Genomic DNA, 15,019 nt, shown 5'->3' with positions numbered 1-15,019 from the left:
GCTAAATCTCTCTCGGGATCCGTTACCCGCCTTGAATCCGCGCGCTCGACTGTTCGGTGCACTGAAATCGGCACGCACCGTGCACAAACAACGGAATAAGATCGACAACATCTCCGAACATCTCTCCTTCGTAGCCCGTCAGAAAGAAAAAAAAAAACGAAATCGACAGGAGGGCCCGTCACCGGGCTTCCCGTCTAGACAACGAGCCAAACAAAGCGCATTCCGAACGGCCCTTGAACCATTACGCGGAACGGCACGGAGCCCCAGTCGCTGACCCAGGACATGACTCACGACCGGGCGACGGATGGGCGCGTGACAACACACCACCGGGCGTGCACGGCGTGAAGGAGAGACTACACGACTACGCGGCGAGGAAGCATTGGCCGGGGAACACCCCCCGGTTGAAGGGACCGAGCAGGAAACCGAACGCGGGGCGATACAGAGAGAGAGAGAGAGCACCCGCGCTAATGACCGGCCGACCCCCGAGGCGAATGAGAGCTTAGCAAGCTCGAAAGAAGAGCTCAGGACCGTGTACGGGGAAAGGTAGCACGATCGGCGCGGAACAATGGGATATATAGAACAGGGCGACAGACCGAACATTCGCTGCGAGGCCACTGAACGCTGCACTGTCGGCCACTACAGAAAGCAGAGCGCCTCGTCTTGCAACTCGGCGTTGAATCAAAGGATGGTTTATGGGGGGTTTAACGTCCTCACGCGACTCAGGCTGTGAGGGACGCCGCAGTGGAGGGCTCCGGAAATTACGACAACCTGGGGCTCTTTAACGTGCACTGACATCGCACAGAACACGGGCCTCTAGAATTTCGCCTCCATAGAAATTCGACAGCCGCGGCTGAGATCGAATCCGCGTCTTTCGGGCCGTAGCCGCTGAGCCACCGCGGCGGCCTGTTGAACCAAAGGAGCAATCACACACACCCGCATCCCACCCGAGTGCAGACACGCGGCTACGAAGCAGAGAGCCTCACAGGAAACATTCGTCGCGGTGTGTAGACCTAAAATTCGGGAGCACCACCTCTGCGGGGCAACTGCACTGCAACTAAGCAATGACGGTCAGCTTACGAGTTTGGCCCCAAATCCGAGCAGGGGGCAAGGACGAATTTTGCTCTGCGAATAAAAGGGATATACGCTGCTTTTGTAACCAGTGGGGGTGGGTGTTATTAAATAATCCCACGACTGAAATTGCCCGCAATTGATGCCCATAGATGTTCACGCTGTTGTATCTACGAGTGATGTGCCCAATCGCACGAACCCAGCTGACACGCAACGGTGCAAAACATTATGAGCAAAAACAAATGAACGATGCCGCTGCGAGTCGGTGACGCCTCTGTTCCAAAGACTGTATCCCGTCAAGCTGCGTACACGGCACTGCGGCCGTCGTATTGCCCTTTAAACACTGCCAAGGCGCTTTGTGAGCACTTTGCAATGGTGTCTGTACTTGTGCACAAAGCAAACTCGCAGCTTTTTCTGAGAGTGCGCTCCACCTAGCAGCGATTTCTTTGGTTCAGGCGAATTTACCAACCTTCATGTCACAAATATGATTTTTTTTAATGCCATAAAGCGCACACAGTAAATAATTCGCGAAACAGTGAGTGGGATAGCACCTGGTCCGCCATTTTAGTACCGAGAGATTTTGCCACCAGTCAAATTTTTTCTCGCGATTTCAAGCATAACGCGCGTATTCGAAACAAGTCGATTGCACGACCCTTGGGGTGTTTCCTGGCATTTCGGTGTTGCTGTTTCCATAAATTATTGCACTTCATAGGTAACTGCCCATCCCCGTAAAAAAATGATCACCTGGTATTCTGCGCTGGAAAACTAACATTTTATCTTTCCCGAGGCTTGAATATAATATTTAGGTCGGAAAATATGTTTTCGATGGAAACAGAAAAATGGCGTCTGAAAGGGTTAAAAATACAGCTCTTAGAAACTGCTACTGTTCTTAAAAATAGGCATGCCCGGTCGCAAACCTGACGAATGCGGCTCCAAGCCATGAGATGGCCGGTCCCGAACAGTCCGGGCAACGCGATCCTGCAAGCGATAACGGTTCGCGGCTGGCACGGACTCGTCATTTCAAAGATCATGACAGCCCGACGTGCACTTCAGCTCAAGCGGCGGCCAATAACGCGCAGGTCCAACGCCTGAGCAGCCCCCAGAAAATCCGGCCCCTAATTTCTCGGCGCAAGCTACAGCTGCTAATTCAGCGCAGATACACTGTCCAGTCTACCTTCGCGTGGTGGTGTCAGCCCAACTATTTAAAAAGTTTAATAGTTTGCGTAGAGAAACGACTGGAAACAGCAAAGAATTTGTGCGACGCCCCCACACTGCCCCTCAGAGGTAGAGGTTTGCATCCCCCCCCCCCCCCCCCCCCCAATCCCAAAGGGATGCAGAAGAGATGATTGCACCCAGAATCACGCAGGCACGGCGCATGGGCGGCTGCTATGCAAGAACGCAAACAGCAGTCAATAATTCATACACGCTAACATAACACTTCACGCGGACGCCACAGACCCAGTCTTTCACCTGTTCTCATCCAGCCGCAGTGAGCAACTAACGCGAGTCACGTTGCTACATAACGGAACCTAGAAAGTCTACATTAGCCCATCAACCGGTTACACACCGATGTTGCGCTACACACTCGATGAGTAATGAACATAGGAACGCGCTTGAATCCGGCTCGGTGGCACATCGTGCCGCACCTGAGATGCTCGCCGCAGTCCCGCTGAAAGGAGCTCTACGCTGAGCGTCATAACAAATAGCGAAGAGTGGTTCAGTTGAAGCTGCTCCGCACGTAGCTGGCTTCATGAAACAGCTGCGCGTGTTCAGCTTTCCCACTATAACATATAAAACATGAAATCTTGCTAATTCAATCACAAAATATTTAGCGGTCTGTGATCACAATCGCAAGGGGGTTTCAACTGCTGCGTGTTCCATCACCAGAGCGCCTTGCCTATGCCTGGCTATGCGGGTGAAAAGGGCGACTTTTCTCCTATACCGCTAGAGCTTCCAGGGGCAGAGCCACGCGCGGACACCACCGGAAACCGAACGCCACAGCGTTTACGCGAACTCCTATACTCCGCTACCTGCGGCGCTCATCACGTCGAGGAAGAGAGCGTGCGGCACAGGGTCGTCTCCGCCGTCGCTTACCTGCGGGACATGCCGGCGAGCCCAACCTTCTGGATGGCCAGCGTGCTGTGCCATTCCGGCGGCCGGCATGCGCGGGACGTCAACACCATGGCGCGCACACACCGCAGAGCACGAACGGAAACAGCACAGCGTAGTACAGGTGCGCGTCGAGGCAGCGCGCACGCTACTTTGCCTGCCCGCTTCGCGGCGAAGGTGAACAACCACACCGGCGCAGACACGTGACGCGCCGCGCCGCCAATCGTGGCGCCAAGTCTGCCCACGCCGCCGCACTCGACGAGCGGCCAAAAGAGCGCGGTCACACAGACGGCCGGAGTGATGACATCGCGTTCCCCGAACAGCCGCGGCAGACACGCCGGCAACGGGGTATCGCCGGAGAGTGCCCCGCGCCCGTACCCGGAACGAGCAGAGCGGGGCAGCCCCACCGAGCAGCAGCGCATCGGCACGCGTGTGTGTGTTGCGCGCGGGCTTCAACGACGGATTTTGCCCGGACCACCGAACCCTCGCAATGCCGTGATTGTAATTGTCTTCTCATTTCGGCAACAGGCTTGACTTACTAGTCAAAAAAGAAAACGTAACTGCAACGGTAGGTAAAAAAAAAAAAAGTTACGCACAATCCGCTGTATCTCGGTAATGGTAGGCACTAGGTAAGTTAAAAATTTGCAGGTAGAAGTATTGGTCCTTCGATACCCGAGTACTTAGCTGTAAGCCGCCATGGATGATCAACGCGACACCCTACAATGGCAACGTGCAGTGAGTGAATCCTTCAACAAATCCGTCGATAATCCAGCAACGTCGATTCAACACAAAGAATCGAAGTATAGTGCGTTTCAGATGTTTGGCTGTGGTGACTGCAGCATCCAGCTCCTGCCACAGCCAGGTAAGCCTCCAAGCGACGCAGCCGATGAAAATGCATGCCACCCACGAACTCATCCAAAATAACGGATGCATCACTAATAGACAGATCATGGAACACACATGTATCACAAAACAACCAGTCTTTAACTCGAATCGAACGATTGGGGTATACAGAAAAATATGTACTCGCTGGTTCCCTGGCTCTTGACAAGGGAGATGGCGCAGACCTGGAACAATGCGTGTGACGACCTTCAGCAAGATTTCCGGGGGGATTGCCCACGACGCTTTCATGAAGTAATTCATTTATGAAACTATCGGATTATCTGTTTGGACGACTGCCGACTTATCTGCGTGGCAAACAGGTGAGAGATGACAACGAGCTCATTGCGTGCGTGAAAAAGTGGTGTAATGACAAACAGAAAGGGCTTTACGAACGTGCAATCGTGTCATGGAAATAAAGATGGCTGCAGTGCCATCATTCAGATGGGTCAAACATTGGGCAGAATTTTCGACCAAAGCTCTAATGCTCCTACCAACAAAATTTCATTTCCCTTACGCTTACCAACAATTACCGAGTCACAGTGGATTGCGCGCTACTTTTTGCTCGACCTTTGTCCGACCCTATAACGAGCATCACCGAAAAGCGCCGTCACAAGCAGTAAAAAAAAGCAGTTAAATAAAGGATATGAAATCGGGACAAAGGCGTTGAGTCATAACGAGGCAAGGGTGCCGTGCGTATCTCGGCTATTGTGGGATGTTAGCTACACCGCAATAAATAAACGGGCGTGGCGCTGCTGTAAAGTCCCGATACAGCCGCCCCCTCTGCCTATTACAGGCGAGGGCCACCTCGGCATCAGTTGCTAGCGCCGCGTCGGGTTGTCACAGCGGCACTTGCACACGGCCGGAACTTTGGGAACTGCCGCGTCAACGTCGCGTGATGAGCGATAATGCGTGCTACTGGCACCCCTTCGCCAACGCTACGTTTACTCCTTTCCCGCGAATCAAGCGTTCTTGCTGCGCTAAAGTCTGCTTTCCAGAGCCCCACTGTAACGGGCTTTGAAATCCGATGACTGTGGGTGCTACCGTGGGGACAAAAGTGTTAACTCATTACGAGGCAAGGGTGCCGTAACGTCATACTCGAGGCGAAATGACAACACACGTTTCCATCCCCAATCCGAGTCTACATTAATTCGCGCGACTGCGACGAGTGGTTCATTTGGTCAGGACTTCGATTTCACGAGCGCCTTTCCTCTGCAGTACAGCCCGACGCGATGCGCTCGGCAAGTTGCGACAGCAATTCGAACACGGACTGATCCGAGGCGCAATCATGCATTTCTTTAGCGACGTGCCCCTGGAATAGGCGCTTATCGCAAAGCCACAATTTTCGAGAAAAGTGAGATTTAGTTAAGGAAAAGGGGGCAGTCAAATGGGTCCTCTCTGCTCACACCTCTAGTCTCCTTTCCTATCGATAAAGCGTGGCCGTATCATTTTGATGCAGATGATTACAGAATGTATTAGCCCCTATTTACAGCAGCTGCTTCTTGGTGCGGCCTCTCGTCACGGCACCCTCTCTCTCTCTCTCTCTCGACTGGCCTGCGTCTCTTGGGCAGACACCTACCCCAACTTAACAAGGTACCATGCAATTTGGCCATTAAAATACGATTGCTCACTGAGAAATGAAACGAATTCGCGCCTCCGAACGCTGATTCCACAAAGGTCCGAGCAAAACACTCCGACACTCGGTTCTAATACCTCTCGCGAGTTAGCCGCCAACCTAAGAGATGTATGATACATGCGACAAGAAAAACGGTTGCGTCACAATTTCGATACGGAAACTCTTTTTCACGAAAGGAAATGGCGCAGTAACTGTCACATCTGGGTGGACACCTCAACCGCGTCTCAAGGGAAGAGGTAAAGAGCGTGGCAAGGCATAGAATTGAAGGTGTATATGTCATTGGTTCGAATCCCTGTACACCACACGGAACGCTGTACGACAAATGGCTCACAATTTTGGTACGAATGCAGTCGGGAAAACTGCCGTCACATAGAGGTCAGAGCTAGAGGGGGTTCTCGGCTTGGTGTGTGCGTCCTACGACCGCTTGATGACATCACCCGATTTTTCTTGGCATCGCTGGCATTTTCTGCATTATCTCCGAGTGCACACACGCTGCCGGCTCTTCTCGTAATGGGACTACTAGCAATGCTTTCGTATGAGCCTCGAGCAGTGGGAGGTGGTACTGGCCAGCTCGGACCCCTCGATCCAGCTTGAACTGGTGAAGAGAGCCTGGCGGGCAACCGCCCTTGGACACCCATACTTGTGAGAACCACTCCCTTAAACTGAAAAGAAAGTGTTTTCTCTCTCTCTCTCTCCGCGGTGCTTCGCCCCCCCCCCCCCCCCCTCCCAATAATCCACTCGTGTAAACAAGCGAATGCTACAACCACCGTCAAAGTTCGCCGTCAGATTACGCACCTCGTCCGTCAATAAGCATGTCGAGCTACGTTAGGGTCAAGTCAGGCAAGCTAGTCCACGTATTAGACCCAGACCCGGCAAGCAGAACGTACCGCGCCCTCAGATTGGGGTTAACCTTCGCGGCGGACACCAATTTGCGCGCGCCCTGTCTGTGCCCTTGTTGCAGTGATGTGATCTACCGACCTTGCCCCTCCTCTTCCTCGTACCTCCCTTCCTCCTGACCCCCCTCTCTCACCCTATCCTTTGATTCATCCCCCCTGTAGTCCCGTGTTTTCGCGTTGTTTCGTTCCAGTATCTCTGTGTGCGTTAGTATCGTAACTGGAAGTAAACGGATTCGCGGGATGCACGCAGTGCTCGCGCGTCTGTTTCTTGTTTCTCCCTCACTGCTAACTCCAAGCAAACCCACCCTCCACACCTCAAGCTTGAAACACATGGTCAATGCGAGCGACGAAAATTCAGGAGACCTCCTGTGACCGATTAGATCGGAACGGTTTGCAGGGGAAACCTAGGCCAAAGCGCGCCAAACAATGTTTATCCAAATTATGTATACTGGGTGAAATGGGATGCAGTCTTGATAAATGCGTATCAAAAGGGATTAAGCGACATTAAAGAGCTGGGTTAAAACCATGACATGTAAATACGACAGGGAGAGGGCGGTTTTTGCAACCAGATTTGAGTGACAGCCAACTATCCAAGTTATCGGTCACAAAAATTTACGGGATGTGGGTGTGCGGAAAAAGTCTCATTTCGACGCGGTAACGCACGCCAGTCGCCTGAAGGTGCGTGGGAACGTGCATGCTTCATCATCTGGTAACATTACCAGGTCGCGAGGCAGAGCTACAGCAATTGCTTTCCGACAACACCCACCCCGCAAACTTTTGCGTCCGATAGTTCGTCCTACGTCACACGTCTCGTGAATGCTTGAGGGAGCGCGTGAACAATGGCGTTTCAAACAGGCCTAGCTGGTTATTATCATGGTCTTGCATTTAATTGGGCTATAGTTGTTTATTATCGTGGTCTCGAATTCTACGCATCTGTGTTCTGTGCGGTCTCCCGTTTTGTGTCGAAGTTTTCCAAAGCGCAACAATGCAAGACCCTGTGAGCAACTTTCTACAACCGCATGGACGTCATATGGTCGTCTAAGCTGATCATGTTGTGGCTACCTTAAGGTTGATTCTCGCAAGTTTTATGGCAGGCGCAAGGCAGTCTTTGAAAGCGCTATCAAAATCTCACTAACGAAACATGAAAACGAGTGGAAAGCTGCACATTAAATTATATACATGGCCACGAAACAGCTAGTTCTAAACGATTTTATGATAATAGGCAGTACAAATTCACAGCTTTAACAAAACAGAATGAAACTATTTTCTTAGCACTTGAGTTACGCAGCCGCATGAAGCTAGAATCGCGAGAGCACAGCTGCTGCCACGCAGTCTGAAACTAGCGTCTATAATGAAACAAACTATGTAGCGGAGGCTCTTTAGCATCGCGCAAGAAGGGCTTAAAGTTCACTGCAAACAAAGAGTTATGGAAGCGCCGAGTCTCACTCTCGACCGGTTTTAAACCGCCTTTTTCTCATACTGCCTTGTATTTCGATCCCGTCCTTAATAAATCAGTTTTGTTTGCTAAGAAGTTGGAGTTGCTGCCCCAACCGGCAGCGTGTCGCTGGACGAGCAGACGAAGACCCGAAGTTGTCTTCGCACTGCTAAACGCCGTGTATACGATCACCGGCCAACGTGCCATCGTCATTCACCGCTCGGGACGAGCAACCAACCGGCACCAACCGGCCATCCGAGAGGGGGCAGGAAATTCGAACTACACCCTTGGTAGGTTTACGTTGAAGACAGACCTCAAACAGCATACTAAACGAACCACGCACAGTAGCAGACGACCGCCGAGGATGGATATGGAGCAGGAGGCGGCCGGGGTATCGTTGGTATGGCCGTCGTCTGCTACAGAGCATGGTTCTCTTTCGTTCGCTTGAGTGGAGCTTGAGAACAGCTTTTTTTCTTGTAACGCTATTTGATCTCTAGGCTGTGTAATTTGAACGGCGGGATTTTCGAGGAAAAGCAGCGCACGTGGCAGCACGTCGGACTACGCAAGAAGCTTGCGAGAATCGGGGAAACATCCAGCGGGTCTTTTGGGGCTATGTCGGTCTTCAAAACGCACATTCATCGCGACAGTTTAAAGGGATAGCTTCGACATGACGTGGCATACTTTGTTACACTGCGTTTTCTGCGAGATGGAAAAAATATTTCGGCATGTTTTGCTTCCGTGTGTATTTCCATGGGTCGCGCTCCCGCCCCGTACTCACCAGCCGGAGGTGACTCATACGCGCACGTATCGCGGTGCTTTAAAAAATATACCGCATTTAAAATGGCGTTTCATACTTTCATAATTTGTTATGGGATGCACTTGGTTATTCTTCACGAATGGACATCACAGGTTCACTGTGAAATCAGAAAACTGCTTTGAAAAAATTTGGTTACGTGTATTCCTATGGGTGCTAACCCCACTTTACCCCCCCCCCCCCCCCCCCTCCCCAAGTCGACTCAGCCGGCGACAGAGGTGGCACCGCATCTTGCTTACGTCACAGATCGGTTGTTTGTCTAAGGTGGTATGTAAAGCACTGGCGCACATTCGCGCCGCGACGCTGCGGGCATCAAGGCACCCTACAACGCTAATCTAACGTCGCCACCCGCCATGCTAATTGGGTGCACGTAGCAGACAAACTCTTGCTCCAGAAGCGTGTTTTCTTTGCGTCTCGCTATCAGATCGCCGCTTGGAGTCGGTCACCCGGACTACGTGCCGAGCCTCTCTCCGCGCAAAAAAAAAAAACAAAAAAAAACAGGTGCTGCCAGTCGCCTTCAGCTTCCACAACCAGCCGCAAGCGCAACGTTTGAACCAATACCGTTTCTTCATTCTCACTTTCGTGAGCTTCAAGAAGTGTTCTGTTTCAACACCTATTCTTGAAAGCGATTAAACGGCGCTGGGGTCCCGGCAAAGTCACGCAGTGTTATTTCCCAGATTACGTGAATTTTCCCACAGCAGGCCGAGCAGAACCTCCACAGCAGGCCGAGCAGAACCTGGCGAACACAGCAAATACTGCACCGAAAACCACTCTCGTCGCGCAGAAGGCGCGCACTTCAATACAAATTTTAAAAGAAGCAGCAGAATGAAATGTTTAGCTCAGCAGAATGAACATAAATTTCGTTTTAAAAGTACACCGGGGACAATTCTACCATTTTTTTTTTGTTAACAAAATCGGATAGTTCGACACTGCGTGGCTTTGTTGTCGCTTGCCCGGCGGCGAAAGGTGCATTTATTGCTATGACGTTTGAATTCGAAGTTGGAAAAACTTTTTCCCGCATCTCTGATTCAGACCGGAGAATCTAAAGATCAAGAAATAGCCGAAAAGTGACGTAAACGCTGACTCCGCGATTGCTGGTTGCGAGCGGTGCAGCCCAGGGGCCTAGCATCAGTCGAAATAAAAACTATCCCCGGCCGGACGTAGAAGGCCTCTATCAGCCGCCGTCACCGTCGCTTCGTTTAAGTTTGCAACAGCGTTACGATGAATCCCGTTCCCGATCCTGACAACGAAGTTCTCGCAAAGAACTGCGGCCTGCACTTCAGCGATCTCATCCCCACACAACGTGCGATGCTTATTAGGGCTGCGGCGGTGGGTCTGCCAGAACAGTCCGAGCGTCGAGGAGTCGGTAGCGCCGGCAGCAAGCCCAGCTAACGGCATATTCTGTTATTTCGCCATCGCGCTTGTGCTTGCGAGATTGGCTTGTGGCGGCGACACCTGTATTTTTAGTTCTTGCTCCTTTGTCACCTTACAAAAGCTTTTTTTCCAAGTGGTGCGCCGGTCTATGTATGCACTTGTGTAGCTCTCCCAAAGCCAAGAGGGCAAAAAGAACGTTCTTGCAGACATTACCGGTGGAGCGAGACTTCAGACTCCTGCCACAAATGTCTGTTTCATCAGACAGAAAAACAGAGATCGCATTTGCCTTAGAGTAACTGTATGACTTAAAAAAGAGTCCAGTAATTTTTCACCTACTCCGTAGTGAAGTGGCTCGGAGAAAAATGGAAGCACATCACGCGTACGGTTCGCCATGCGAAAAAAACTGGCTCGCGTCGTGCATCGCGTCGTCCTATTTCTTGCTCTAGCAATCGTGAATGCTGCATTGACCACGAGTTGAGAACTGTGTAAGCAACGTTTTTAGATGGCGGCAATTGGAAAAGAGGGCTGGCGCACCAATTAGCGGAGCGGACCCACGCCCCCACACTATCTCCGCCTAGGCGCTGGCGCTGCGGTCGCTTTAGGATGGTCGCGTCGTCTGCTACTCCCAGTTTGAGGAGCGTCAGCAGACGATGGCTTGCGTGCGTACAAGTTTTTAAGAAATACAAGCGTACTTTTCGCCTTTATCTCTTTTGTATTAATGAAATAAGACGGTTTAGTAGCATTTATAACAATAACTTTAGCCGGACACGTTAAAGACGTGTTGGCAATCGGCTGCTCGTCTCGTTGAGGCTTATTTGCTAGCTGGGAAAACTTTTCGGGAGCTCATATAGTGAGGGAATGTTGTGTTCCATCATAGAAGCTTAAAAGCTCATTGTTCGGGCTTCTTTAACCGTACCTGCATGCATACCGGGGCAAGTTAATTTCTTTAGTCTCCTATAAGCCGGTGTTAAAGGGTTCTAAACGTCAGAGTTCGTATTTAACGAGCTGATTTTACGAAGTAAATGGGAATTTGTACCCAGGCTGAGGTTGCAAAATTGAGTGAGTGTTCCAATTACTTCTGAGAATGTCAATCAGTCAATATGGAGCCTTTCTGCTGCAGTCAGTGCTGCAAGGTGAACACTAAGGGGCCCGCACTTCGCGAAATTTAGTGCTGTTGCTGTGACTTCAGCCGCAGTTTAGAAGTGTTCTAAGAGACGTATAAGAGTTGCTGCGCGTCACATCGCCAGTAAGACAAGGAAGATAAGAATTAACGGTCAGCAGAGATGCGGCCTGCACACGGCTGACGAAGCGGACCTGCAAACTACTTTGCACTGCAGCATATTGCCCACGTGAAGAATTTATCAAGCCAAACTACAAGGGGGCAAGTGGCACGTCGTGTTTCTTCAATTTTACCGTGTGGAACCAAGGAAAAAAGGGCTTTCAGTTTCGTCCGAAATCTGTCCCTATCTAAAAACGCTGCATGCAAGCGGCTGAGCCATGGACTGAGCGCTTGAGCGACGCATCGCGGCGAAAAATGTCCAACTTGTTGGAAGTCCCACGCTTTGAAATATTTGCGTACCCGAGTTGGTTTCAAAGGGAACGCGGCTTGCTTTCGCGCAGCCGATGCAGTGTAGGCCGTTATCCCATGCTGCTTGTTTGTCTACACCAACGTTTTTAGCTAAAAACGTTGGCCTACACCCCTGCAGCGGAGGGGACGCGCGCATCCAAGCAATTTCCCTGCCTCCATGTAGGCACCCTACATCGCTGCCAACCGCAGCGCCATCGTCGTTCACAAACATGACGCTTAACAGTAAGCAGCTCTATGGTTAATAATTAAAATAAGACTGATGTTTAATAAGTTTTAGTACAGTTTGAAGACGCAGTAGATTTCTACCGATCTAATTCAAGCGCAGCGAAAACAAAGGGCGGGCGGTGCGGGCGCGCGCGCGCGCGTACAGGAGGCGCGCGGCCAGCAAGCGCGGGAGCTATCCTGTGCAAGCCGATTTGGAGTTGAAATTTGAAACTTGGAAGCGGAACGATGGTAAGGGGCGAGTTCGTATTTCTTGTGACGACGTTCATGCGCGTGAATTTTAGTGTGTTCGCCTATCACATGTGTTGTCATCGCTGAGAACCGACAGCTTTGTTTGCCGGTTGTCAGCTGTGAAAGTATGTGTTTTGGCACCACAGTTACGAGACGAGCCTTTGACTTTTCGCTGCTGGTAAGCGTAACCCCTTTGATAAGCGACTGTCGATGCCAGTATTTGGCAGCCAACAAAGCCGTATTGCAGGTCGCACGTCTGAACGAGTGGAAATCGGCGGCACTTCGTGTATCTTGTGGCTGTCGTACTTGCGCGCATGCTTACGTTCTGCTTGCACTAGCGCCGGCGATAAGCCCGTGCGGCTGAAGCTCGAACATGACTACGCGTAAATTCTGTGATATCCGGGAGAGGCGCCTTAATGGGCCGGCTCGTAACTAAATGGCGACAAATTCCCAATGATTCTACCTTGTTCGGTTGGCCGCGATCATCGCCACGTTCTTCACGGCGTCGGCAGTGCCTGCTGCGTCACCGTAGACGTGCACAGGTCTCTCCATAAAGAGGGGGGGGGGATTTGCACTTGCGCCCTCCTTGCTCCCCACTGCGCATGACTCCGCGCGTCACGTTGGCCTTCCATTCTAGCGAGTGTTCCGGAAACCTGAGCTCCTGGCAGTACGAGGTGAACACATCTGCCCGGAACTCATCACTAGCTCATAGCACTGCTATGAAACCCTTGGAACATTTTCATACAATGGTCACTTTTCTCTACATTTTTCAGAAAAAAGGTCACATGCTCCTGAACATGCTATGTGGTGCAGCCCCAACAAGGAGAGATATACTACTGTTGTTGCTTTCAAAGCATGAAGACAGTGTCTTCTCAGCTGTGAACACAAATATTTAAAATGCAAGCATGCATTCTAGGACCTTGCAAGCCACATTTTTGTAGCACAGCCTTTGTGTTTGCACTGCAGAGGCCATTAAGCTCCAACTGTGCTTGGGTAACAACAGAGGTTGCCCGTGTCTTTTATTAGTGTATACTGTATATGTGGTTGCACATGTGGGAGGATAAGTCTACGAAGAAAAGAAAGCAATAGTAGCCAAAGAAGAAAGCCTGGATATAGAAGAGATGGGATTCTATCTGAGCTGCCATCAGAAGACCACAGAAAATTGAAAATCCACCACCAGTCACAAGTGCTATCAGAGAGAACGTATTTGTTACTGTTGCACCCAGCATTTCATGGGTGTGTTGGCAGTTTTTTTTTTCTACCAGGCATTTTCGATGAGATGAATGCAATGTGGAGTTTCAATGCAAAATTTAAAGGGACCATGGAATTCCTGTTCACAGATGTTTTTCATAAAAGTGTAATGGTGGTTCATTCTAGGAAGTTTTGTTTTTCTTTTGCAGAACAACAATATAGTTCAGAAACTTTCCCTAAGCTATTGCGGTTCAGACAGTGTTAAGAAAACAGAAATAGGAGAAACCGCAAACACATGCGCAGATGAAAACACGTGTCATCTGTGTGCATTTCGTTGGCATTGTTTAAACTGCAGTTGATCCATAACTAGCCTGGCTTTCAATGTTATTGCCAAAAACGCTTGCTCACACGCATTATCTTAATAGAAGTGATATAATGTGTGAACAGCAGTAATGCAAATTTAATCTCATAAATAAAAGGATTTGTTATCCAGGTTGGCGCTCTTCTCATATAGTTGGGTGACAAAGGTCTATGCAAAAATGGGTTCTTTATTGCTACATCATCAGGAATTGCTAGCTTTCAAATTTTAATAGCTTTGATGAAAACGAAAAATAAGATTCTAGAACTTTAATTTGGCATCGTGCATATTCTGAAAGTGGCCTTTCACGATGTACTTTGTACATCTCGGAGAGCTAGCAGTCCTCCATTACCTTCCATAGTAGGCGAATGGTTAAATTACTGTATGCCAGTTTGTGAGGTCATTCAGTGGATTCACATCCACAGCAGCCATAATTTAGGTGGAGGCTGATGTACATGTAGGGCCTTCTGTTTATGGGTAAAATTGGTTCAACCTGATTCTTGCTCCCCTAACAGACGATTAAAATTCATCAAATCTGGCTTGTAGAAATCTTACTTTGTTAGCACACAGTGCTCAAGACACAGCACAGAAACTAGCGGATGTCTTTTACTTCCTTTCAAATGATGTTTTCTGCTAAATGATTTTTAACCTAATTAACGCTTGCTATCCATAGCGTGGCTCAACCAGGATATGTCTCTCCTGCACTGTTTCGCTTAGCTGCATCACTTCTGCACAGTTTCTCGCCGCTATGCCACACCAACTAGCCCTACAGTGCTACCTTAGGGAGAGAGTCTGGCGTCATTATATGTATCGCTATCCACACCAAAAGCATTCTGCTGCAAGGCTGTTTTGCATTTTAAATGATTGCTGTTTGCTGTGATGTCAAATAGATGTTTTTTTAGTGTACAAACAAAGGCAGAGAGGTCTAATGGGCATGGAAGTGGTGCACATGGGGATGATAAAGTACCCGACAAAATAACTAATAAATGAGAACAAAAGAAATATCTGATTTGGTACATAGTTTCTAAATGCAACATGCCCCTTTTCTATTGTATATAAAAATAATGAGTGAAAACAGGGCATGTAATGTCTCACAAAACATTGAGTAGTAATAATGCATTATTTTTGCTAAAAAAATAACCGGAAAAAAGCCAAATTATGGAAGTTTTTTTGAATGAGCAGATTTTTACCCTTGAAATGTAGAAAAAAAATTTAAAC

General features: G+C 49.7%; 1 protein-coding gene and 1 long non-coding RNA gene across 9 annotated transcripts in view; one reads left to right on the top strand and one right to left on the bottom strand.

Annotated features, from left to right (window-relative positions):
- LOC144113640 (dnaJ homolog subfamily C member 7-like) overlaps positions 1–15,019 on the bottom strand; it is a 129,291-nt gene that overhangs the window by 53,399 nt on the left and 60,873 nt on the right. The window contains exon 1 of one of the 7 annotated variants that reach the window (XM_077646825.1): positions 3,163–3,470. The exons of the other annotated variants lie outside the window; for them this stretch is intronic. Within the exon in view, the coding sequence (XP_077502951.1) occupies positions 3,163–3,251 (89 nt within the window). The 5' untranslated portion in view covers positions 3,252–3,470. Of the gene's footprint in view, positions 1–3,162; positions 3,471–15,019 lie in introns of those variants that run through there. 7 annotated transcript variants of the gene reach the window in all.
- Positions 12,174–15,019, top strand: part of LOC144113642 (uncharacterized) — a 68,812-nt gene continuing 65,966 nt past the window's right edge. For both annotated transcript variants that reach the window (XR_013310847.1, XR_013310846.1), the window contains exon 1: positions 12,174–12,252. This is a non-coding gene — a long non-coding RNA (uncharacterized LOC144113642). The remainder of the gene's footprint in view (positions 12,253–15,019) is intronic.

This window comes from Amblyomma americanum, chromosome 1, assembly GCF_052857255.1.
Source record: "Amblyomma americanum isolate KBUSLIRL-KWMA chromosome 1, ASM5285725v1, whole genome shotgun sequence".
Lineage (NCBI taxonomy): Eukaryota > Metazoa > Arthropoda > Arachnida > Ixodida > Ixodidae > Amblyomma > Amblyomma americanum.
Note: the sequence above shows the minus strand (reverse complement) of the source record. Positions and strands in the feature narration are given on the sequence as shown.